General features: G+C 47.0%; 1 protein-coding gene and 1 non-coding gene across 2 annotated transcripts; both read right to left on the minus strand.

Moving 5' to 3' along the window:
- Positions 1-26250, minus strand: CFAP97D2 (CFAP97 domain containing 2). Its single transcript, XM_055126841.1, has 6 exons — positions 26068-26250; positions 21295-21429; positions 10240-10320; positions 9598-9716; positions 6065-6242; positions 1-366 (listed from the first exon to the last, which is right to left on the minus strand). The coding sequence occupies exons 1-6, from the start codon at positions 26248-26250 to the stop codon at positions 172-174; spliced, it is 891 nt and encodes a 296-aa protein (XP_054982816.1). The 3' UTR covers positions 1-171.
- Positions 21987-22100, minus strand: LOC129401219 (U5 spliceosomal RNA). Its single transcript, XR_008628153.1, has one exon. It is a non-coding gene; the product is annotated as a U5 spliceosomal RNA (small nuclear RNA).

Below are 26250 nucleotides of genomic sequence, written 5' to 3' on the forward strand. Positions count from 1 at the left end.
TCCAGCTCACAATCCCATAACACCAAAGATTACTCTGCATAATTTGTTTTTAGCTATCAGCCTAAGAAGCACGGAAACAGGCTTGCTGCATCACGCTGTCAGCAGTGTGTGAGCAGTTTGAGAGAGTGGCCTCTTGCACAGCTGGCGACTGCCCACCATGTTTCTGGGGGCTCACTGGTGTACCTTCGGCCAGACCTTAGACTGCTGCTGTGACCTTGGTGCGTGCAGGGGCACCTCACTTCCCCTTCCCTGTTGCAAGGGGGCTTTTCCTAGGACACTTGTCTTCTGACCCCTCAGCCTTTGCTGCCTCTTCACTTTGGGGTCCAAGCTTTGAGGTGGCTTTGCAAATTTCAGTTTCAGTTCCTGCTGGGTTAAAAATACGTTTACTCAATGTAATATTAATTTTCTTGAATTCATGGGAAATGGAGTTAATGGAGTTTAGAGGGGGAATTTTGTTTGAAGACCACACAGCAGTATTCAAGGCTTCTTCCTGCTTCTACACTCAGAGATTACTCCTGGTGGGGGTTGAAGGGCCACATAGGGTGCTGGTGATCAAACCCAGCTTGCCAGCATGCAAGGCAAATACCCTACCTGCTGTACTATCGGTCTGGCCCCGAAATGGAGTATTTTAATTCATTGATAGTTCCATTTTGTTTAGAATTAACCATAAAATCTTAAAAACAATTTAACCCCCAGATCTTCCCTTTTAAAGTATGTATTTCAGAACACTGGTTGTACATCATCAAATTCCATTTTAGAGGCCCTCTATCACTGCTCCCACAAACTGCACACCCCTTAGTTATCATCTGCCAGTCTGCCCTCACTCAGCCCCTGGAGACCACCAATCTACTTGTGTTTCCAGGGCTTGCCTGCTGGGGACATTCCGTAGAAGTGGAATGGCACCATCTGGGTGGCCTTACATGGCTCCTTTTACTTCCTGTCCTGTCTTCTAGGGTTAGCTACTGTGTGCCATGTGTCAGGGCTCTATTCCTGAGTATGATCAAGTAATACTCCATTGTCATTTGGGTCATTTCTATGTCACTATGGTGAATGGGCTGTTGTGAAAATTCCAGTATGCAGTTTTGTGTGGGCATGCATTTTCCTTTCAGATGTCTACCTCAGCATGGAATTCTTGGGTTAAGTTGTTCTTTGTGGAGAAAGGGGGTCTACTTGGTCTCTTTACTGGTGTACGAGCTCCTACTGCCCCTCATCTCCACACCTAAGCATCAGTCTCAGTGTGGTTTTGACTCACACTTTCCTCTTAATGTTCAGCACTTCTGGGGGCTTATTGACCTTTGGGACATTTTCTTGGAGAAATATCATTCAAATAACAAGACAATTATTTGTTATTTCAATTTTGTGCTTGAAAGTCTAAAATAAATCAAAGTACTTTGTCTGTGCTAAAGTGCTGTAGGGGTAAAGGATAGGTCTGCAGTTCAGAGAACAAAATGGCTATTTCCCACCTTTCAGACAAATAAACTGTGGTCCCTTCCTTCCTAAACCTGCAGCTTTCTAACAGCCTGACTTTGCTTCTCTTCCTGAAGTGAACAGCCAGCCCTGAGATCATCCTTCAGCCATATCCCCAGGATGCTGATTGCGTCCCCAGTGTCTTGCCATGCTCAGCAATCCTGCAGCTAAGTTCAAAGCAGCAGAGGCACTAGAAGGAAGGGTTTTGACTGCAAATTCCCATGCCAGGGGCTCAGCCTCTGCCCTGTGCCTGTCATCTGCCTCCCACCTAGCCACAGAAGTCGAAGGTCCTAGACACTAAAAGCAGGGCATGAAGGGTACCAGGGATAGCAGTTTGTCTGGGACCTGAGTCCACAAACCTGACAGGCCCAGAGGAAGAGTCAACACTGTCTACTAGTGTTTCCCAACTCTGGATTTCCACAAAGGAAGAAGTTGGAATAACTCCCTGGAGGCCAGGTGCCGGCTCCAGTCTTTGTCAAGCTGAGAAGAGCCTCTCTCTGGCCTGGTACTGGACCCTGCCTGGAACCAGCTAGCTATCCTGGTCAAAGGACTATAATCTGCAGTGTGGAAGAGCCAGTAAAGCTTCTCTGTTTGCCTGTCTGTTTCACCTTGGCTTAACCCCTCTCTGTGCTCTGGGGCTTATAAAGGGATTGAGAGAGGATTCAAGTAAATAACCAAGGATGGTTAGAAGCATACGGACCACACGCTTGCTGATGCCAATAACATAGATAAAAAAGTAAGGAAACAAATAAAACAATATTCAAGTCAATGACTATGCTTTTGATTTTTTTTGATCGGGTGACACTGGTGGTACCTGAGGCATGTTCCTGGTCCTGCGCTTGCAGGTTGCCACTGGCAGTGCTCAGAGGGTGGAATCCAGGCCTCCTGCAGGCAGAGCCTGCGCTCAACCCAGGGAACTGTCACTCTGCTCCCTCAGTCAGTAAATAGAGATAGACAAAATCAGAATTCTGCTAAGAAACACAAAATGGCATGGAAATATTAAAAATAAAGTGATCACCGAAAGCAAATTAGAATAAACTGAAATGAGGAGCAGAGTTGCAGCACAAATCCCACATGAAGCCCCATAGTAAAGGGCCCGGTCAGAGTCTCAGGAGGACGTGCCTCCAATGATTGACTGCAGGCCTCTCAGCACCGGGAGGACCTGGGCTGTGTGCACTGATGCAGAGTGGGGCCTTCTGAGAAATAATATTTTTGATATTCCTGTCTGATTTTTAACTTGCCATAAATTTTTAAAATGAGATTTTTTCTCTCACACAATGAAAAAAATATTTTTTTAATTATGCATGATATCTCATCAATAAATCTATTAAATTCTTAAGATAAAACATGAGACTCTTTTTATAATATTACTTTGAGATATGGGAGAGCCTGGCAAGCTCCCCGTGGCATATTCATATGCCAAAACCACTAACAATAACAGGTCTCATTCCCCTGACCCTGAAAGAGCCTCCAATGCGGCACTGTTAAGAAGGACAAGTAAAGAGAGGCTGCTAAAATCTCAGGGCTAGGAGATTTTAGCCCTAGCCCTAAATAGAATAGAATAGAGATGTTACTGGCGTCTGCTCAAGCAAATCGATGAACAGTGACAGCATGTGCAAGGCAAACGCTCTACTCACTGTGCTATTGCTCCTGCCCTTTCAGGAATATAAATTATAGAGACAATACGTGTAGAATTACATTTGGACCAGGATGGTTGTCACTTTGATTCTGAATAGTGAAAAACTGAAAATACCCTGAATTCCTTTCTTTTTCAGGGACCTGTAAGGGGCAGGGGAGCTACAGGGAGCGAGGATTGGGGAATCCAATTCATGATTTTACACGTATAAGGCATGCGCTCTACCGCTTGGGAGAATTCTTCTGGACAACAGCCTGGATTTCCATATACGGGAAACAAAGTACACAAATTAGGGCATGCATGTTTAAATGACATTTTGTAATTACTGAAAAGACATAGAAAAGAAGTTTATGTGTGAATAAGAAAATATTTCTTTGACATAAACTTGGGTACATTCATTAATAATATTTAACAGTTGGGAAAGAGAAAGGACCACTGAGTCAATGGTGGCTAGAGGGATAGCTTGGGAGGGAGATGTGTGCTGAAAGTAGACAAAGAACCAAACATGATGGCCTCTCAGTATCTGTATTGCAAACCATAATGCCCCAAAGTAGAGAGAAAGAGGGAAATTGTCTGCCATAGAGGCAGCAGGAGGGTTGGGAAGGAGAGGGAGGGGGATACTGGGGAAATTGGTGGTGGAAAATGTGTACTGGAGAAGGGATGGGTGTTTGATCATTGCATAAGTGAAACTCAATCATGAAAGCTTTGTAGCTGTATTTCACGGTGATGCAATAAAAAAGTTTAAAAATTAAATAAATAATATATAACACACTGTCAGAGAGTAATTTGTAGAAACCTACATAGATTCTGCTTCCATTTCTCTCTTCTTTTTTTTTTAAATGTAGGAGTACTGCTATTTATTCAGCCATTGATTAAGCTGATTGAGCTGGACATGAACTCCACGTTAGTTTTATTTTTTAATTTTTTTAATTGGACATCCATGAGCTAGACCATTATAAAACTGTTCATAATTGGGTTTCAGTCATACAATTATCCAGCACCCATCCCTCCACCAGTGCACATTTCCCACTACCAATGTCCCCCATTTCCCCACCACCAACCCCTAAACCCCCACCACCACCCCCCACCTCCCTCTATGAGAGGCACTTTCATTCTTGCTCTCTCCTTTCCCTTTTGTGCACTATGGTTTGAAATACAGGTGCTAAGAGGTCATGGTGTTTGTTCAGGGCAATCGGTATTTTTATCGGAATGGTAAGACTGGAGTAGCTTTTCATTTGGTGGCGGCTTTGGGGTGTGGATGTGACTGCCAAGCTTCTGGAAGTACAGGGAGATGGGAAGAGGTAGCTCAACCCAACTCTGAAAAATCTTGGAGATTTCAGTCACAAAACCCACATACCGAAGTTTTCAGCAGATTATATCTTGGTGAGGCCTGTTCTGAAACGGAGTCAGGCCGGGGGTATGGTGGCAATTTTGGATTGTGGAAGCAAGTGGCTGCTGGGGGCTCTGCTTGGGCAGGCCACCAGGCCAACCAGCCCCCCTCCAACTTACCCCATTCTGTTCAGCCATGCACAGGTCCGAGATTAACTGCAACTTTTGATCTCTTTCAATACTTTTCTATGGGTCTCTGGAATAGCACTGTATCAAGACTGGAGCAATAGCACAGCGGATAGGGTGTTTGCCTTGCACGTGGCCGACCCGGGTTCTATTCCTCTGTCTCTCTCGGAGAGCCCAGCAAGCTACCGAGAGTATTCCACCTGCAGGCCAATACCTGTGGCGTATTCAACATGCCAAAAACAGTAACAAAAAGGGTCTCTGAAATAAGGTAAATAAATGAGCTTGTATAGCTGAGCCAGAGGTGGTTTGTGGGCATGGCTCCCATATACCTGATTTTTGGCCATTTAATTTCTTGGTAAAATTGGTCCTAACTTGTTGGGGTCTGGACAAAGGCACAGCAGCAATTTGGGGGTGTCAGGAAGCCTGAAGCCACCATCATCCTGCTGATGCACTCGCCCTGCAGGTACAGGTTGACCTGCTGGCGGCACCATACCCCCTCTGCTTCCATTTCTGTTTTAAGAAAAAGATATACATAACACGTAGTGTAAAATGTTATGGGTGTTATTCCTAGGGGGTTCAACTCAGAAGAACTTCTCCCTTTCTGGTCATTGGGAGGAGCTCCCTAGCAGTGCTCAGGGAGGGAGGGATGAGGGGTGCCAAGATTGAACTCAGGGCCCTGAATGCAAAGCTTGTGCTCCAGCCGGGGGCTCCAGGTTCCTCCCAGGCATGCCTGGGTGCCTCTGGACCAGCAGACGCCCTGGGCAGAGAGACAGGGAGGGTTGTGGAACCCAGGAGCTTAGGGCCTGAAAGGCCGATTGACCCTGGGTGTGCATGCCTCTTCCCCTCTGAGGCCCAGGGTTCAAGGACGGCCATCTGCTGGGATCCCATAACATAATGACTACATGCACAATAAGTCTAAGGGTTCTGCAGTTTACCTTGATTCACTGGGACATTTAGGAGCAGGCAATTCACAACAGAAATAAGGTCTCATTTTTCATTCAGAATTATGGTTTTTCCAGTGACAGGATTTAGATGAAGAGGTAGAGTTTAGACTTTCAATTGTATGGTGAGTTCTTTTAAATGACTAATTCTCTTTGTCTTTCTGGATGCAGTTTGTGACAGCTAATTATGGATCGTCACATGATTTCTTAATGAGGTTTTATGCATAAGATCCTGCTGTTATTTTTTACCATATCTTGCTCCCACAACCTATAATCACTAAGCCAAGCTCATTTTTATCTCCTAACAAGTTTTTGAGAAGAAACCATGGATGAATTCATCAGTTGAGTCATTGTTCTGCCATCTATTATTAGAGTATGACCGACCATTTGGCATACACTTGCTGACAGCGGGACAAAGTGCCCTAAACAGCAAAGCATCACTGAGTCCATATGCTTGCTGCATCTGATGAGCATGGACTTAAGATGAAAGGGAAACCACGAGTACCTTTTCCCTCGGAGCCTGCATTCCAAAGGAGCCTTGCAGGTGGCATCTTGTTGGCCCTGTTTGCTCTCTTCTCCTTCCAGCTTTGCACTGAATATGATGACTCTGAGTCTGTGACCCTCTCCAGGAGGATCTTGGCCTCTCTTTGCATTCCACAAAGGTCTTTCTTCCCCTGTTCAGGCTTTAAGGGGGGGGGATACATAGACACTTCTTGAAATTCTGTTATAGCTTGTTACTAATGTGCTCCTTTCATTCACCAGGACAAGGCAGCATGAGGGACAGGAAAGGCCCCTGAGAGGGGGCACTTGGCCCCTTGCACTTGTTAGCCAGTGCTCAGCAGCCCATCTCTCCCTGTGTGTGCCTGGAAGCTAAGCACAGATCTCTGCTCCAGGCACGGGAGCAGTGCTGAGTGGCTGGGAGCCATGATCTGATGTGCTCATGGTGAGAGCAAGCAGAGCGGGCAACAGAGGACTGGAAGGATGCCAAGTGGAGGCTGCCACCACAGACAGCGAGAGAGGAGGAAGCCTGAGTCAATAGCAGCGTTACAGAAGAGAAGGCCAGGGTTGCTGGCTCCTGCACTGCTCGGGGAGAGTCCAGGGCAGAAGGGAGAATGGGGTGGGGGGGCAGCTGGAGCAGTAGCACAGCGGGGAGGGCATTTGCCTTGCACGCAGCCAACCCGGGTTCGATTCCCAGCATCCCAATATGGTCCCCTGAGCACCGCCAGGGGTAATTTCTGAGTGCACAGTCAGGAGTAAACCCTGTACATCACTGGGTGTAACCCAAAAAGCAAAAAAAAAAAAAAAAAAGAAAAAGAAAAAAGGAAGGGAGAACGGAGTGAGGCTTCAGGGTTACGAGGAGAGTGTCTGTGAGAGACTGCCTGAGACAGTGACCTCAAGGTCGTGTCTATGGGACTGGAGGGCAGCACCTACGGGAGACTGTCTACAGGGAAGCGTCTGTCGGACATTGACATGGTTCAGTGTCTGTGAACACTGACTATGGCTGCAGCTGCTTCTCAGGACCCCAGAAGTCCTGAGTACCCTCACAGTGGGCGTTGCTGATAGCAGGTCAGTGCCCGGTGCTTGAGGGTTCCAGAAAAAGACCTTGCTGCTAGCAAACAGCACCTGCCCCGCCCTGCCTGCCCCCTTCCAGAGCTGTCACTGCAGGCCATCCTGCCTCAGGGGCCATGAGTAGCATCATTTCCTTCCCTCCAGACTGACTCACTGCCCCAAGCCCTGGTGAGTCCCTGTGTGCCGGAGTTTGGGCTTTGGCGGAGCATTCGATGTACACATCTGCTGGTGTTCCCGTGAGAAGAGAGCTGAGGGTGTGAGGGCTCTGTGGACACTTGTGCTGTGAATGGCTGTGGGAAGGAAGGGACCGGCACTGATATCCCTTATGGAGACCAGAGGACAGACCAGAGCTAAAGAAAATGAGTTGACAAGTAGGAAGTGACAATGAAGTGGGGAATGCTACAAAGAAAGGAAGTAAGTCTGACTGTGGCAGAAGGCCAGTTTGGATGCAGCAAAGCTGCCATTTTTGTAGATCAAAAAATGAAAATTCAGCAGTTTCATTCAACATGAGCCAAGGACCGAAGAGTCTGAACATTGGCCCCGGGTCCATCTCAGCTCCCCGGTGACAGGAGGCACTGGTGGTTGGCTCAGACTGCTAATAAAGGCTGCTTCAGTCATGGGGTGGCTGCCACAGCACATGGGAGCAGCCCCGAGATTACACTCAGAACACTTTCTAATGAGCAAAAACCTTTCTGATTAAAAAGCAAGTAAAAAAATCCAGAACATACAATGATTTATTTGGGGTGGGGGGATGGCTCAGAGGGCTGGAGTGCAGGCTTGGCCCAAGTTCATCCCGGCACCCTGTGAACTGCAGGGAAGATCCCTGAGCATCGAGCCTGGAGCAGCCCCCAGCAATGACAGATATGGTCCAAAACAAAATAAAATACAAATACAAAAATATTTTGGGTGATGAAATTAATTTTTCTTTTTGGTCTCTAATGATATTATATATTATATTTTAAGGTAGAACAAAACCATTCTTAAAACTTTGAAAAAAACAATTTGGTGAATTCTGGAGGTCACTGGCGAGCTCCTCTGCTTGGTCTTACTGGACACTCCTGTGTGCCAGGCACTGTGCTGGGCAGGGGCCACAGATTGTGATCTGTGGGAGGGAGAAACTGAGTAGGACAGCTCTTGAGTCAAGGGCACGGCTATAAAGTTATAGGAGGCACATGTCACAAAGGCAAAGGCTCTGGCAGGTGTGTCAGGATCTTCCTTAGGGCTTGACATGGAAGCTGAGGCTGAAGGGAAAGAGAGAGAGAGTGGGGGGGGCGGGGAAGAGGATGCTAAGCTCAGAAGTGCATTCTAGATTCCTACCCATATACTAGCAAGACCCCAGAGACACAAGGGAACAAGTAGTCTTGAATATGTGCAGCCATCAACATAGCCAATTTCAGAGCATTTAAATGTTCCTTAAAAAGAAATATGATAGCCTTTAATATCAACTCTCTGTCCCTCCATATCTCTAGCCCTTAGCTGTGCTTATTCTGAAACTTTCACATAAATGCCTTCTTTTATGATGAGCTTCTTTCACTTAGCATGCGTTAAACTTTCAGATATGTTGTATCTTTTAGCTAATTCACTTTAAAGGTGAACAACATTCCATTATATAGGGACACCATATCTAGTAGTAGAGTTACCAGATTATACGATAACTGTTTAATCACTCTAGGAGCCAAACTATTTACCAAAGTGGACACAGCATTTTGCATTTCCACCATTCTCCATATCCCTACTCAGTCTTGTCATCTCACTTTTGGATTCCAGCCAACCTAATTGGTTTTCAGTGGTATCTACTGTGGTTTTGACTTGCATTTTCTCAATGATTACTCATGCTGAGCATTCTTCATGCAATCAGCTTTTGGTATATCTTCCTAGGAGAATTGTCTATTTTGATCCTTTGCCCAACTTTTAATGGTAGAGAATCTCCCCAAATTTCCCCAGCAAAGTTACAAGGGAATTAGCAGATTTGGGGGAAGAGGCACTGAATAGTGATTTTTTTTTGCTTTTTGGGTTACACCTGGTGATGCATAGGGGTAACCTGTGCATCAGGCACTCAGGAATCACTCCTGGCGGTGCTCAGGAGACCATATGGGATGCTGCGAATCGAACCTGGTCAGCCGCGTGCAAGGCAAAAGCCCTACCTGATGTGCTATTGCTCTAGCCCCTGAATTGTGATTTTTTTTATGTAGGTGAGATATTTGTCTGTAAAGCAGGAAGTGGCCTGGGTCTGTCTAACTGAGGTGTCCTGGGAGAAAGATGCTCTGATGACGGCTGGAAACTAGGGGCTTCTTCCCAATCCTGGGTGAGTTTTGGAGACCCTGGAGATTCCCGCCAGAACCAGATGACGTATGTCTCTGAACCTGCTGTGGTAGACCCCAGTAGACCCCGTGCAGAATGGGTCTTCCCTGGCCTGTGGCTCTCCTCCTTGGGCAGGTGCTGAGTATAGATTGGCTGGGCCCCTCTGACCTGCACTGTGTGGGGTCATGTCTGCTGTCCAGCTGCGCCCTGCTCCTCATGATGCGGGAGATCTTCTCCAGCAGCAGGCGGTTGTCCCTGTCGATGACCGAGAGCCGCTGCTCCTCCAGCTGTGGGCAGACACGTATGGCAGTAGGTTTCCGGCTGCGCTGCACTCCCCTCTCTCCAGAGGATTCCTGCAGTCCCTCCTGCCACCTTGGGCTTCATTTGCCTCCTCAGATCCTGGTCTTCGGCTCTGTGGGGCACCTCAGGGACCAGAAGCACACACTGGCTAGTTCCTGTCTGACCTGGAGCAATGCGGCAAATCCCAGCCCCAAGTGGAAGTGGCCCCGAGTGATGCTGCACCAGGTGCACTGGGTCGCCACCAGCGGCTGGCCTAAAGCTGTACTCCTCATATTGCAGAGATACCCTCTTCCCTCCAGAAAGAGAAGCCAAAGATCTTCCTCCTTTCTCCAGAATTGGAACCCAAAGGGGAGATTTGAGCTGCAGCTACCCAGCTGCACCATTGGGGTGAGGAGGATGACTGACCTAGGTGACTTCTGACCCCTGATGTGAACTCATGTCTTCCTGGAGTTTTGAGCTACCATTTCCTAATGTAGCTATGATGGTGTCAGAGGGAGAACTGAGAGTTACCTTCAGCTTCTTGAGTTTCAGGTGCAGGTGGCTGAGGGTCAGTGGGGCACTTGTGTCCACAAGCGGCCGGACCTCCTGGACCTAAGGCACAAAGCAGGCAGAGTGGCACCAGTACAACATTAGAGCTTCACCCAGCTCTAACCTGGGGCTGTACATATCATCAATGTAGAACCGGCTCTTCCCAGTTGGCTGTGGCAGAAAGTGCCAGATGATTTAAGATGTGCTGCAGAACCCAAATAGACCCTTTGGTTTTCAGGAGGGAACATTTGTGTACAGCACGATAATTCTTTCAGCATGAGTGTGAGCTAATGCTTCTACTCAGCTCTTTGTTGCCAAGACCTCTTGGGCAGTGGCCACGCCCTGCACCCCCGTCACTCTGGTCGCCGAGTACTTCAGCAGGAGTGAAACATGGGTCACTTATAAAATGAGCTCTGAAGAGGTTCCTATTTAAAACTGTACCAACAAGTGAAGAAATTCATATGTAAAACTTTATCTGTATATTTATAAATATTTTTATTTTAAAATAATATATATTTTCTTATTCTGGGGCCACACTTAGCTGCACTCTGCACTCACTCCTGGTAGAGCCTGGGGACTGTATGTGGTGTTGCAGATCCCACCTAGGCTGGCCAAGGGTTTCCCACCATCGAGTATGATGTTAGCTGTGAGTTTGTGGTAAATAACTTTCACTATATTGAGAAAAGGTCCTTCTGTCCTCATTTTGTTAATTTTTTTATCATAAATGGGTGTTGGATCTTATTGAATGCTTTTTCTGCATCTATTTATGCACTCATGATCTTTATGTGTATTTTAACAAGTTTTTTTAGCTTCTTAGAAATTATTTTAGGCACTGTGAGGCTTCCAAAACTGTTAATGGTAGGTTCCATGCATGAAATATCCAGCGCCAGACCCTCCACCAGAGTGTCTGCTCCCCTCCACCGAGTCACCGTGCCTTCTGACATCATGCGCTTCCCATGGCAAGCTTCCTACTAAATACAGGTTTTCAGATTCTGTTGCCTTTGGACATTGTTTTTTTTTACCCTACTATGATCTTTATATCCCATATAGACGAAAGATCATTCTGTGCCTGCCAGTCTCCTTCTGACTAACTTTATTTACCACGATACTGATCAGATCCATCCACCAACCAGCAAATTGCGTAATTTACTTTTCTTAAAGCTGAATAGTATTCTGCTGAGTATATTTATCATACTTTATCCAGTCATCTGTTCTTGGACACTTGGGTGGTTTCCGGATTTTGGCTATTATAAATAGTGTACAATGAATGTAGGAGTACAGATGTCTTGTTTGAATCATTTGTGGACCCTCAGGGTAGAGGCCAAGAAGTGGAATTGCTAGGTCATATGAATGCTCAATTAATAGTTTTTTTTTGAGAAGTGTCCATATTGTTTTCCAGAAAGGCTGGACCAATCAGCATTCCACCAGCAGTGAATGAGGGTCCCTTTACTCCCCACATCCACAACAACTCTGGTTGATTCTGTTCTTTGTGATGTGTGCTGATCTCTCTGGAGTGAGGTTTTATTTCATTGCTGTTTGATTTGCATTTTCCTAACAAATGATGCAGAACATTTTTTATATCCATTTTGACCATCTGTATGTCTTAAAGGGAGTTTCTGTTCATCTCTCCTCCCCATTTTTGTGTTTTTTTTTTTTCTCTCACAAAGTTCTACCAGTAACCCTTTATCAATTGAGTGGTGGGCGAATATTCTTTCCTAGATAATGAGGTGTCAAGTTTCCCTCCTGCTCCTTACTCTGCCACCTTATCAACAATTATATAATTTTTATCTTTACTTGTATTAATGTGATGTGCCACATTAATTAAATTAGGTATATTAAACCATCCTTGCATCCCTGGGATAAATCCCACTTGACTATGGTGTTTGATCCTTTAATATATTATTGGATTCAGTTTGTAAAGATTTTGTTGTGAATACTTGCATCTATGTTCATCAAGATTATTAATCATAAATTTAGTCTTCAGTGATTTAGAGAACTAAATTTAATTTTAGTTTTCTGCATTTGGTATGAGATAACATTGGCCTCATATAAACTGTTCAGGAGGATTAAATTTTCTTTGATTTTTCTGTAAGAACCTGGGAAGGATAGAAAGTTCTTCTCTGACAGTCTAGAATAACTCCTTGGGAACCATCTGTATTCAGGATTTTGTTTTGAGGGAGACTTTTGATACTGCTTGGATTTATATGATAGTAATTAATCTGCTTTTCTGATGACTCAGGCTTAGGAACTCACATCCAAAAAAATGTATACATTTCTTCTTGATTCTCCAATTTTTTGGCATAATATTTTTCATAGTAATATTGGATATCTTTTGTACTCCTGTGTATCTGTTGTTACTACTACTCCCCTTGAATTTATGATACGACTTACTAGCTTTGTTTTGTTTCTCTTTGTGAGTCAAAGAGTTTGATGATCTTGCTTATTTTTTCCAATAAAACCCTACCTATTCTTAGTTTTATTATTCTTTTCAAATGTTTTTGGTTTATATTTAGTTGATTTTTATTCTGATTATTTTCTAGTTCACTCCTCATAGGGAAACTATCTGTTCTTTTCTTAGTACCTTAAGATGTGTATTTAGGTTACTTATTTGGGTCTTTTTCTTGTTTTCTGATGAATGCTTGCTTTGCTATGAACTTCTCTTTTAGAATTGTTTTTGCTGTGTCCCACAAGATTTGAAAACTTGTGTCTTCATTCTCATTTGTTTTCCAGGCAAATTTTTCTTCTTTAGTTTTCTCTTTGGCCCACTGTCAAGTAAGTTGTTTAGTTTCCAAGTGTTTGCATTTTCTTAGCTTTTTGCAGTTAATTTATACTTTGAAAAGTTGTGGTCTGGGAAGGCACTGAATATGATTACTAACCTATGGATTTTGTGAAGATTGGTTTTGTGTCCCAGTATATGGTCTACTTTGGAGAATGTCTCATGTGCACTGGTTTGTCAACATTTTAAAAGGTGAAGAGCTATATTATTGAGGGCTCTATAAATTACTTCTTTTTTTTTTCTTTTTGGGTCATGCCTGGCGATGCACAGGGGTTACTCCTGGCTCTGCACTCAGGAATTACCCCTGGCAGTGCTCAGGGAACCATATGGGATGCTGAGATTTGAACCCGGGTCGGCTGCGTGCAAGGCAAACGCCCTACCCACTGTGCTATTGCTCCAGCCCCTATAAATTACTTCTATGTAGTAAAAAATAATCTCCTCATAGTCTAGATACTTGCTTAAGTATCAATAATTCTGAGATCCACGAGCTAATCCCCTAGTGTAATGTCTCTGGGAAGCCACTCGATCTGGGCTGAAGTGATAATGGTACGGCAAAGCATCTCACACCCTGGGCTGAGCAGCAGAACCATGTGTGCAGGACCAGAAGATGGACAAGGGCAGATGGAGACAGGGTATTTAGTATGCTCAGGATGAGGCCCTGGCTCCAAAGCCCCAGGGGAGCCCTAAGGAGCAGAGGCATTGGGGTGCCAGAGCCCCTCGTTCTTGTGAATGGAAGACGTGTCTGGATGCCTGGAAGGGAGTGAGGAGTTAGCGTCTTGGAGGTCTACTTCGTGGAGGCCAAGAGAAGTTGGAGCAAGCGAATGACCCCAGACATGGTACCTGGTGACACTAGAACAGAGAGAAAGGTGATGAGCAGGCCTTGGGGGGGGGCGGAGCCAGCGATTTGTGTTTGTAATATTTAGTGTACAGGGACCTTATGAACTATCTAGAAATACTTTAGTTCAGGTTGAACATGTTTACCTTATTAACACACTAGGTTGAAGGACCTGGTCTTCTGAATACACTCTCTTATGTAATGCTCTTGTCTGTTGCCTATGCTGAAAGTAGAGGCAAGTTTTCCTTACAGCGAAGTAAGTTGGTAAACATAGAAGTAGTGAAAATATTGAAAAATTCTACTCTATCTGTCACAGGACAAGAAACCCACACATGACTGGATAACAGCCATTTCTCTTGGAAGCAGCTTCTGTGGGCCCTTCCTGTTTTGTGACCCCTATTTCAAGATACAGGGAAATGCATGTTTCATAGCCATACTTGTATATGGAAAGAATGTTCAAGCAGGATTTGATTTTTTAATTTGTTTCAGTGGACTTAAGAAGGAATAGCTGAGCTCAAACTACTGGGCAAAATGCATGCGGAAGAGAAGTAATTAAGTATGATCAAGTCCATAGAGCACCATCTTCAAAGGACTGGCGGCAGCTACATCTACTCATCCTGAGCCAAGAAACCCAGGACCCATAAATGCTGCTATGAGCACAGTGAGACCACCCTTCTGAGTGGCTGCAGGTTACACAGCTCAGGGTCCCGGCTCTGCTCTGTCCAGTCTTGGTGCTGCTGCTCCCCCATGCCAGTAGCACTTAGGGGTCTCTTCTGGTGCTCGGCTGGGGACAAGGACCAGGGTTACCCTGCCTTACATTCTGCCCTGCTTTGCCTTTCGCACGTGACAGTAATTCTCAGTTAGGTTCTGTACATGCAACACAATTTCCTGCCACACAATCTTGTCTTTCCAGGAAAACAAGATTCCTGAACGGGGTCGATCAAAGGAAGCAGAAAACAAACGGCAGACTCCTCATGCCACACCTGAAGCCACAGCTGCACCTGAGGCCAGATTTGTGTTCCTTAAGGCAACCGTCCCTCTATCCCTTGCAATCCCCTTGCATCAGCTGGAATTCTTTTCCTGGGTTCTATATTTTTCACCACTATTAAGACAACTATAACAAAATATTGTATTACTCTCTTTTGGAATTTATGAAAAATCACTTCTAACTGTAATTATAATTATACTTATCTTATAACTTAAATTATTTCTTGAATAGCACATTAAAAAAAAAAGATCAGTAAGGCACTGCACTGTCTGTAGCACTGCCGTCCACTTGTTCATCGATTTGCTCGAGCGGGCACCAGTAACGTCTCCATTGTGAGACTTGTTACTGTTTTGGCGATAGCACAGTGGGTAGGGCATTTGCCTTGCAAGAGACCGACCTGGGTTTGATTCCTCCATCTCTCTCTTTTTAAATTAAAACCATTGCTACCTTCAAAAAATTATTTTTTGAAATAGAGGATATCACTTGGGATAGATAAAATAGCAGAGAACAGAGTTAGGGAGTGCTTGGCTCATTTCATCAGATCCCACAAACCAGCACATGAGCAATCAGGGCTCCTCTGCACCCCACACCAAGCCCTCCCTGGCCCAAGTTTACAGCCAAGAAAGTCCAAGTGGGTCCTTTTCATCCTTAATACATGGCATTAAAAGATCGGAAACCATCTTAAAAATACAAAACTGCAATGTTTTGTGTCTTGACACAGAAGTGACAACAGTTCTTTAATGAACTCTCCAGCCACATCTCTTTCACCATGCTTGTCCCTTCTTCCTCTCTTTCATGCTTGGTTGGTCCACTGAGGACCCAGGAGGAAAAACATCCATCCACAGGGCTGGGTTGGTGTGTTTCTTTTGTCTCATTTATTTATCTATTTATTTATTTTGATGAAAATTTGTGGGGGGCAGTCACACCCAGCAGTGCTCAAGGGCTACTCTCAGCTAGGAACAAAGAGAACCATGCAGTTTCAGGAACTGCAATCCAGGTCTTCTGTACGCAAAGCATGTCCCGTCGAGCTATTTCTCTAATCCCTCTGACATCTCTTTAATGTATATTTTCTCTCTTTGTTTTCCCCTTGTGCTTGGTTATGAGACAACCAGGTAATTTTTCCAGTGGACTTTGTTTGGACCTGCTCATAGTGTGCTGGCACTTCCTGTAATCTGGCCCTTAGAGATCAGGCTCGGTTGTTCCTTAGGTGGGGCTATACAGTTTTAGCAGGGAGGACACATTTTGTGTTTCTCTGGTTTGGGGATGTTAACAGGAGTGCACAATCCTCATCTGTCACTTGATGAGGTCTTGAAGGTGGAGATTGTCTATAGTTCCATCACTCCTGTTCCATTTATTCTCTGATACTTCTCCAAAGACAATCTCTGACTTCACTTAATTTTTACTTGGGTATCTCTATTGATTTTCAAAATGATGAGATGGTTCTGATCATCTTCCAAAGTTAGACAATGCGGTGTTCCTGCTTAACCCTGAGGGAGTCATGTGCCAACCCTTGCAAGTTGTGGTTCTCTTGTAGGTATTCATCTCACTTTTGTACAGTGAAAGCCTCTTCTAGCTGAGTCTTAGGGGAGGTTAGTTCTGATTGATGTAATGATGCAAGTTATTGTGAATGATCCTCACTCCACTTGGAAACAGTCATTTCTACAACCGAACTCGAGTTGAAGCTGACTTTAGAGACCACATCTAGGTGTGGTCATGACTGTCTAGATGTGGTTGAATGTGACTGAGGAGGCTGCTGTGAGGCCCTTGAGCCCACCCTGTTTATCTGACCTAATGCAGAACTCAGGGCTACCTTTCTCCTGAAACTCCTCATTCTCCATCACACAAACAACATCACATATTCTTTTGTATTCTGCACTAAACACACAACAATCCATAAGAAATCCAGTGCTGAAACCACTAATATGACCATTAAAAGCAGGTTAATATTTTGCCATTACTACATCATTAAGTGAGCTCTCTGCAAATATAGAAATAATTAAGTAAAATAGAATTAGTTCCCTCAATATGGTTCTGAAACAATTGTTTATGCATTATATTTTCAATGTTTAGAAATTTTTTAATTAATTTTATTTAATAATATGGAATATGCTTACATGACCCTAAAGTCATCTCTGGCCAACAAGTTATTTATCTAAAAGATTAGGGTTTAGATAAATAACTTTAATCTGTATCATAGCATTTATGTGTTTGCATTTTTATCCCATTCTTTTATAAACAGAATATTTTACACATTTTTCCATTTAATTAAAAATTATTTTGATTTTTGGATCACAGCTGGTGGTGTTCACAGCTTACTTCTGACTCTGAGTTCAGGGATCACTCCTGGTGTGCTCAGGGCACCAAATGGGGTGTTGGGGATTGAACCCGGGTCAGCTGCATGTAGGACATTTGCCCTACACATGATACTACCACTCCATCCCATTCATTTTACTTTGGAAAATTTCACAGTATATTCTAGAAAAACGTTCTGGTTTTTATATTCAGGTGTTTTTTTCTTCCTTCCCCTTCCTTCTTCCTACTGTGTGTGGTGCTGGCCGTTGAAGTAAGGGCCCAGTGCAAACAAAAGCACTTGCCCTGTGAGCTACCTCCCGGGTCTTATTCCTTTTAATAGTTGTGTGGTACTTCATTGTTGAAACCTACCTAATTTATTCACCCAGCTCACTTTTCATAGACATTTGTGTTATTCCCAATTGTGCTATTGCAAATAATGGGGTAATTAATCTTATATGCAGTTTTTTCTTCTGCCTTTGCCCTGTTCCTTCGGACTGGACGCTGGGGAGTGATTCTGGGTTAAAGGTAGATGATGTAATTTGTCAGATATTACTGAGCACCCCCAGGCTGTGTGCCTGCAAGTTTGGTAGGACAGTGGCTTTTCCAGATCATGCCAACAGACCCAAGGAGTGATTTGGATCTGCATGCATGTTGCATTGATAAATGAGCTGATCATCTTTTCATGGGCTAAGTATTTAGGATTCATCCATAGGAATCTTTGTTCTTATCACTTCCCATACTCATGAGGTTGTTTGCATTTTTTTGTTTTCAGAAGCTCTTTATATATGAGGATATAACTATCCCCCTTCCTCATTTATTGTTCTTTTGGTTCCTCAATTCCACCAAAGATGTCTACTGGTTCTGAGGTGATTGAACACAGTGTGGCCTGACATGTACAAGATGTCCACTGGTTCTAGGGTGATTAGACACAATGTGGACTGAGATCTCTGTTGATTCTAGTGTGATTGGACAGTGTGGGCTGAGATGCCCCTTGGTTCTGGAGTGATAGGACACAGTGTGGACTGAGATCTCCACTGTTGTGGGGGTGATTGCACACAGTGTGGGCTGACATGTCCACTAGTTCTGGAGTGACTGGATACAATGTGAACTGACATGTCCATTGGTTCTGGGGTGATTGGACACAACGTAGGCTGAGATGTCCACTGGTTCTTGAGTGATTGGTCAGTGTGGGCTGAAATATCCACAGGTTTTGGGGTGATTGGACATAGTGTGGGTTGAGATGTCCACAGGTTTTGGAGTGACTGGACACAGTGTGGACTGAGATGTCCACTAGTTCTGGGGTGACTGGACATAATGTGGTTTGAGATGTCCATTGGTTATGGGGTGATTGGACAGTGTGGGCTGAGATATCTGCTGGTTCTAGGGTGACTGGACACAGTGTGGTTTGAGATGTCCACTGTTTCTAGGGTGACTGAACAGTGTGCATTGGGATGTCTACTTGTTCTGGGGTGATGGGACACAGTGTGGGCTGAGATGTCTGCTCGTTCTGGGGTGGTTCTGGATACAGCAGCCTTAAGCCTTCCTTTTCCAGTTTGTACCTAAGCTTTTCCCTTCCCAGCAACCAGAGGCGGTCGCCCTAAAGCTGACCCATCCTCCCTCTGTGTAGAGTTTCCATGGGGATGGCAACAGCAGTTTTGCTTGTCACTAAAGGTTGACTGAGATTCCCTGACCCCAGTGGACTGGGAAGTCCTTGCACCCCACTCTAGCCCTCCTCAGCCTTTCTCTCTTCATACGGGACAGCTTGCCAACTTCTGCTGCTCCTCTGATGTCAGGGCCTCTCCTTTCCTCTCCTCACCTCTGCGTGGCTTTCACCCTGTGCTCTGCATGGCTTTCTGGGTGGACCTCTCTCCGAGAAGGCCAAATGGAATTGCTCCTTCCCTTCCGATCCACAGCTGGATGCCAGGTTGTCTGCTGCGGTCACTGCACAGGGCCTCGGCCTTCTGATCAGCACCCTTGTGCTCAGGTCACTGCAGTGCTCTGAACTCACGCTGCCACTGTGGGCCCTTGTTGCCCAACCCCTGGAGTTCCTCGCCCGGCAGCCCTCATCACTCTCCAGGCTCCAAGACCCTTCCTAGGCTTATTTGTAGCCACATAGACTCAGAGCCTGGTGAATGGCCAACGTTGAGGGTGTCAGCAACCTCCTGTGTCATACCAGGGACAATTCCAGCTCCCAGGATACTGAGGTGACCAAGCCTGGTGGTATTTTCATTCTTACTGGAGTGGCCACTGCAGTGAGGGTACTTGGGGGCCTGCATGACCTTTTTAAATGCTCCCCAACAGGGACCTCATTTTGTGCGCTGGGAGTGACCAAGTGCAGGGCTGGGAAAGAGTGGCAGTTGATCTGTGACCCGGGCTGGAGCGTGGGGACACGCTCTGTAGAGAGTGTCCCCAAAACCTCAAGTCAGTATCGCCAGATCTTGGGAGAAGGTGGTGGATGGAATGGAAGGCTGTGTGGTGACAAGGCAGATCCTGGGGTCCCACCTGGGGTTCAATCCCAGGGATCAGGATTATGGCTCAGTTCCTGACACAGTCCTTGAGACTGTCCCTGGACTCAGACCCTGAATCTATCCCTGACACAGTCCCTGACACAGTCCTTCACACTGTTCCTCACTCTGTCCTTCACATTGTCCCTGACACTGTCCCCAACAAGGTCCCTGACAAGGTCCCTCACACTTGTCCTTACACGTGCCTCACACTGTCCCCACACTATCCCTCACACTGTCCCTGACAAAGTCCCTGACACAGTCCCTGACACAGTCCCTCACACTGTCCCTCACACTGTCCCTCACTCTGTCCCTCACATAATTCCTCACGCTGTTCCTCACACTTTCCCCCACACTGTCCCTGACTATGTCCCTGACATAGTCCCTCACACTGTCCCTTACACAGTCCCTGACACAGTCCTGGTCTCAGTCCCTGACACAGTCCCTGACACAGTCCTTGACACAGTCCTCAGCACAGTCTCTGACACAGTCCTTGGCACATTTTCTTGGCTCAGTCTCTGACACAGTCCCTCACACAGTTTCTTGGCTCAGTCTCTGACACAGTTCCTTGGCTCAGTCCCTGACACAGTTCCTGACACAGTTCCTGACACAGTCTCTGACACAGTTCCACACACTATCCCTGATACAGACCTAGTCTCAATCTCAGACACATTTCCTTGGCTCAGTCCCTGACACAGTCACTGACACAATCCTGGTCTCAGTCCCTGACACAGTCCTTGGCTCGGTCCCTGACACAGTCGTTGACACAGTCCTTGGCACTGTCTCTGACACAGTCTCTGACTCAGTTCTGCACACTATCCCTGACACAGATCTGGTCTCAGTCTCAGACACATTTCCTTGGCTCAGTCCCTGACACAGTCCCTCACACTGTGCCTGACACAATCCCAGACACAGTCCCTCACATAGTCTCTGACCAGTCCCAGACACATTCCCTGGGTTCAATTCCTAATATATTGCCTGGACTCAGTCCTTGACACAGTCTCTGACACTCTCTCTGACACATCCCTGGACTCAGTCCCTAGTATATTCCTTGGACTCAGTTCTTGATACAGTCCCTCACATGGTCCCTGACACAGTCTCTGACACTCTCCCTGATAGATCCCTGGACTCGGCCCCTGGGAATCTCATCTTTTGGGGATCCTGTTCTGGAGGGTACATCCCTGCAGCAGTCACTGTGGGTTCAGTCTCTGGGGTGTCCCGCAGTTAGTGACCCCCACCACTGCTTCCACCCCACCTCCCAGGTGCCGCTGTGCAGTTTGTGAGCCCTCCATCATTATCTGCAGCCATCCATCTCGCAGCAAAGCGAAATGTCTCCCAGGAGACCAAAGCTGCCCCTAACGGACAGCTAGAAGGGCTCCTGTGCTTTCACCTTAGGCTATGAGGAGTCTCTCAGGAAACCTAGTACCTGAGTCTATGGCCTGGAAATCTGTCCTGAGGAAATGGGGTGGAACACCTCCTGTTTTAGCTCTGTTTGTGGCATTTTTACTTGAGAATACAAACAGCCACTTTCAAGGCACAGCACTTCAGCCTCTCTGCCTTACCACAGACCGTTGTCTCTGGCTTTTCAGGGAGAGCTGCGGCAGGCTATGAGGTTGCTGTGGGGCCTGGCCCCACGTCCTACCTTTCTCCTGTGGCCCTGGTAGGCTGCTTCCCAGCCATGCTGCAGGTACTGGGGCCCCCGGGGAAGCGTCAGCAGTGGAGCTCTGAACATCTCCAGTAACTGTCGTCCTGTGCCTCCAGGTTCAACCTTCAGAAGCTGAGTTGTGGGCACGTGACCGTCGTCATGGCACCCTGCTTTGCGGGAGAGGCTTGTACTAACAAAGGAGAGTGCGGCTGTTCCACTGTGAAGGGCCCTGGGGAAGCTGCCTGGGGGCCTCCCCTCTTACTCTGGACCTTCTGCCCCTTCCTCCTTCTTCCATTCTTCCATCTTTGGGATGTTTTTGATGATTTGGGGCACTCCAAATATTTCAGCTTTGGTGAGAGATTTTCTTTCTTTCTTTCTTTCTTTCTTTCTTTCTTTCTTCCTTCCTCTCTCTCTCTTTCTTTCTTTCTTTCTTTCTTTCTTTCTTTCCTTCCTTCCTCTCTCTCTCTTTCTTTCTTTCTTTCTTTCCTTCTTTCTTTCTCTCTCTTTCTTTCCTTCTTTCTCTCTCTTTCTTTCCTTCTTTCTTTCTCTCTTTCTTTCCTTCCTTCCTTCTTTCCTTCCTTCCTTCCTTCCTTCCTTCCTTCCTTCCTTCCTTCTTTCTTCCTTTCCTTCTTTCTTTCTTCTTCCTTCCTTCTTCCTTTCTTTCTTCTTTTCTTTCTTTCTTTCTGTGTAGACTTGCCGAGACAAGGCCTCAACAAATTTGTTAAGACTCAGAATTGTCCCTTTCCATGGAAATCTTTAGAAAAAGATGAAAGATTATGTGATCTGAAGAGAATCTAGAGTATAGTAGTGGGAGGTCTTTATTAAACATCTTTTTTTTCAATTGACTTGGGGATTATTTATAGGATGTTTTAGGTATTTTGAGTTTCTCTCCATGGTTTTTGTCATTGGAAGAGTTTTCCATGAGATAAGTAGAGATGAAACCAGGAATAATCTTTACCATTTTTGTCAAAACATTCCAAATTATTTTGGAGACAACATGGTCAGAGGAATTGGTTTTTATTTTCATTTCAGAACTCAGACCTTCTTCCCATCACTGGTTGGTCTATGATGGAGAACCAGGTACCTCAGAACTCAATGGGGGCTCAGTGTTCAGCTGTGCGTGAATAAGAACAGAAATGAGGCATCTTAAGAAGAATGTGCTGGGCATATTAGCATGATTCAGGAACTCTCTGAGGGAGAGTTAGCCAAGGTGAAAACGAATCAGACTAGGGATAAAATCAGAATATAAGACTCTCTGTTCTGTTGAGTTCACTGTATTTAGCTGGTTCTAACAGCTTTCAAAACCTCGGCAAAGGCTTTGCAGACTTGTGAAATTGTCAATATAGGATCATAAAACTGTTCTCCCTAGGGGTCTCGGGAGATGGCTCAGAGTGCTGGAGTGGGCCGGGAGCCCTGGGTTCAATCTCTGGTATTGCACAGTGCCCCAAGTACCAATGAAAGTGACAAAAGAGTGTGCTGAGAGCACTCCTGAGCACTACCAGGTATGGCCCTAAAACAGAAAAACAGTTCTTGTCGTGTCTTTCAAACAACTGATTCAGTTCAGAATTACTGTCGCGTTAGTGGTATAGTGGCTAGCATAGCTGCCTTCCAGAGTTGTTCATGATACTAACTTTAAAAAACTACACTCATAGTGCCATCCCAGTAGCTTAAGAAAAAAAAGTACATGCATATAGTACGAGACAGATTTAAGAATTAATACTTAAAAGTATAGCCAGCACCTTAAGACAGGTGCCTTAGTAAGATTTCTTGACCTATAAAATCTATATATCACATTCAGGAGAATGCTGTGGAAACAGTGAGTCTGTTCAATCTTGTAACTAGGATTGATGAGATTAGACATTTATTAAGTTCTCAACAAACATCTGCTATTACTGATGATGGGGAAAGTGGCAATGATATTAACAGGGAGTTGGCACCCACAGTGTCCCACCTAGCACACTAAGGAGCTTGTCTCGGTGGTGGAACTACCTCTGTGTGGCTCTGTGTGGGCCTTGTCTTTGTCTTTTCCTGGTCTTGTTGCCACAAGGCTGAGAGATCCTGAAAAGACAGACTGGGCAGGCACAAGTGGGTCGAGCATTCATCATAGGCAAAGGACAGCAGAAGAGCTGGTGTTGGAAGGCTTCTGGAAGAAGTGGAGTGGGACTGGGAGGTGGGCTAGAGGGAACGGGTGAGGCCTGTGTCCAACCCCCACACTGCTCCCTGCACCATCTCCTGTGGCTCTAGGTGGCCCCCAGCACTGCTGGGACTGCCTAAAGCCTCCAGTAGATCCAGCTGGGTAGAGGGTTGACAGGAGTGACCCCCAGTCCTAGCCCTGCTTGGGAGGCCCCCGAAACAGCGTGACTGCTCCAAGGGGTCTTGGTGTGCCTGTCAGTTGGAGGCCCCTGTTAGGATGTGAGCAAGCGTGGAGTCCACTGGGGCCCCACACAGCTGTTTCTCGTCACGGTCAGAGCTGTGAGCAACACTGACTGCTTGATGACAGGACCGGTGTCACCCGCAAACCAGGAAGACCAGCCTCAGCATCATGTCCTGGAGGACAAAAACGCCAGGCCAGAAGGAATAAAGTTCTGGCTCTGGTGAGAGCACATGGTCCCTCAGAGATGAGGTCTCTACAGGTGGGAGAGGCTGGTGGGGGTCCACTAGGAGACAAATTCAGCCCTCAGTCAAAGGTGAGTCAGATTTCTTCCCCCAAAGCAACGGGCAAGTCAGGGCTGAGTGGGACCCACGGGGAATTTCCTGCCACCGAGCCAGTGGGTCACCAGCCACCAATCCCCACAAATAGTGACATCAGCCCTAGTGGCCCAGACTGATGCCTTCGTGCCCAGACCTCCTAGGACCATGGGAAACAGGATGCCTACAGTGCCAGTGTCGATGGGAAAAGATGAACATGGGAGCACTGCCTGGTGGGAGCCCTGGCCGGTGAGTGTTCAGAGTGCGTCTCTGTGGGCCACAGGACAGTGAGCAGACAGTGAAGGCAAGGCCAGGGGGTCAGCCACAAAGGGGCAGGAGTCCTGTTTGGGGGAGAAGCAATGAGAAGAGTCTGTGACCCATGAGAGATGCTTTTAGGACTAACTGGATCTTGGTTCTTTTGAGCACAGGAATTCTTATTGCAAGGAGTGGCGATGGTGGTAATTTTGTGACAGCTTCTCTCCATCCACCGATCAATCCAGCTCTGGGCTCTCCTGGCTGCTCCATCCGGAGAGAAGAAAATGCACTTCCCTGGGGCTTGCTCTGCTGCTGGGGTGGGCCAAGGGCACGGTGCTTCTTAACCCTTGGACCATGGTGCTGGTGAACGCCGAACATGGGACATATTAATACCCAGATCACGGTTCCTGTTAATACCTGGATACGGGACTTATTAATACCTGGGCACAGCACCAGTGAGCGCCCAGACACAGAGCTTGGTCATGCCATTTCCAGCCCATGCCCCCCCCTCTCATGGTCAGGCAAATAAAAATTCTCTTGGCCTCTTCACATCCAAACAGCGTGTCCCTGGCCTCTTCCAGCTCTGATCACGCAGCCAGTGGAGGCCTCTTCTCCTCCAGCTGCCAGGATCCTGGCTCTGGCGTGGGGCCTCGTGCAGGACACACACTCGCAGGGCTGGGGGGAGCTGGAGGGCTTCTCCTCTGCCAGGAGGAGAGGACCGAGGCTGGAACGGTCAGTGCCTTGACCAGGAGTCCGGGGGAAAGCCAGCCTTGGGAAGGGCCCTGAGAGCTTCTGGTTCCCGGGATAGCCATGGGCTTGACCGTCAGAACTGTGACGGGGGAGGAGAAGAATCTTTTCGTAAGAACGCTGTGGCGACGCCTGGCCTTGCAGCTCTCGGGGGTGATGGAGCCTGGGCCTCGCAGTGCCACGTCTGAGTTCCAGCTCAGCGCACGGCCGTCTCCTGTTCCCCAGAGCTGTGGGCTCCGGCCCTGCTGCCCAGGGGCTTGGTGTGCAGCAGCACCTCCTCTTCGGGTTCCTCCCGGCTCGCTGCTCAGCCTGGCTGGACTGTGTGAGCCCTCCCAGGCTTCCCTGTCACTTTGCAGCTGCTCTTTCCTTTTTTTCCTTCTCAGTGACCGGGCCAAGTCCTCTGGGGCTGGGGGGGAGCAGAGACACTGGCTGAGCACAGGGGATAGAGCGGAATGCCCCACCCTGGAGAAGAGTAGGGGGCTGCCGCCAAAACTGTGGGGGCTGCACTGGAGCTGGGCAGTCCCTGGGTGTCTGTCACCACCGTGGACCCTGTCCCTGGGTGTCTATCAGCGCCATGGACCCTGTCCCTGAGTGTCAGTCACCACCATGGGCCTGGGTCCCTGAGTACGTGCTGCTCCTTTAGGCCTGAGCTCTGCAGGTCCGGACTAACCAGCTGTGTGTGCTGAGCCCTCACTGTGTCTCCAAGGCCTGCCCAGTGTCCACTCTGGGAAGCCAGGGACAGGAAGGCTGCAGGCTCCCAAACCAGGCTTCATCCTGGCATTTTAATGCAGATGCAAGAGTAACATAAATAAACAGTTTCTCCTTCATAGAAATAAGGAAGCCTTGCAGGAGTATTTTTGGCAACAAATCCCGCACTTCAAGAAAAGAAGGAAAGGAAGACCGAACAGCACACCCAAGTGCCCCTTCAGCTGAGAGGGAAGAGCAGAGAGCGCAGGAGGACCACCAGCAGGGAGGCCCTGGGCCCGTTCGAGAAGGCACCGTGCTCAGGACTGAGTGAACTCTGGCTCCTGGGTCCTCCTGGGAGCCCTCTCCACAGCGGCCCCAACCCTGGCCCCGCACCTGGAGGAGCAGCAGGGTTGGGCCCAGGGCCTGATGCTTCTCCAGGTGCAGCAGGTTGGAGGGCCTGGGCCCCAACCCTGCCACATTCGGTTGAGGAGCTGCTGGAGATGCTCCCAGGGCTTCTGAGTTGTCCCCCACCTTCCACCGCTTACAGCCTGCTCCCTGCCCCTGCAGAGACCCCAT

Source organism: Sorex araneus, chromosome 1 (assembly GCF_027595985.1).
Source record: "Sorex araneus isolate mSorAra2 chromosome 1, mSorAra2.pri, whole genome shotgun sequence".
NCBI lineage: Eukaryota > Metazoa > Chordata > Mammalia > Eulipotyphla > Soricidae > Sorex > Sorex araneus.

Bases quoted from the DNA above. Each gene is read 5' to 3' on its own strand.
- CFAP97D2 (XM_055126841.1), bottom strand. From the start codon at position 26,250: ATGGGGTCTCTGCAGGGGCAGGGAGCAGGCTGTAAGCGGTGGAAGGTG. The intron at 21,430-26,067 runs GTGCGGGGCCAG...CCCACAACTCAG, and splicing joins CAACCCTGCTGCTCCTCCAG to CTTCTGAAGGTTGAACCTGG. The intron at 6,243-9,597 runs GTCAGAGGGGCC...CCCCCCTTAAAG, and splicing joins CATGACCCCACACAGTGCAG to CCTGAACAGGGGAAGAAAGA.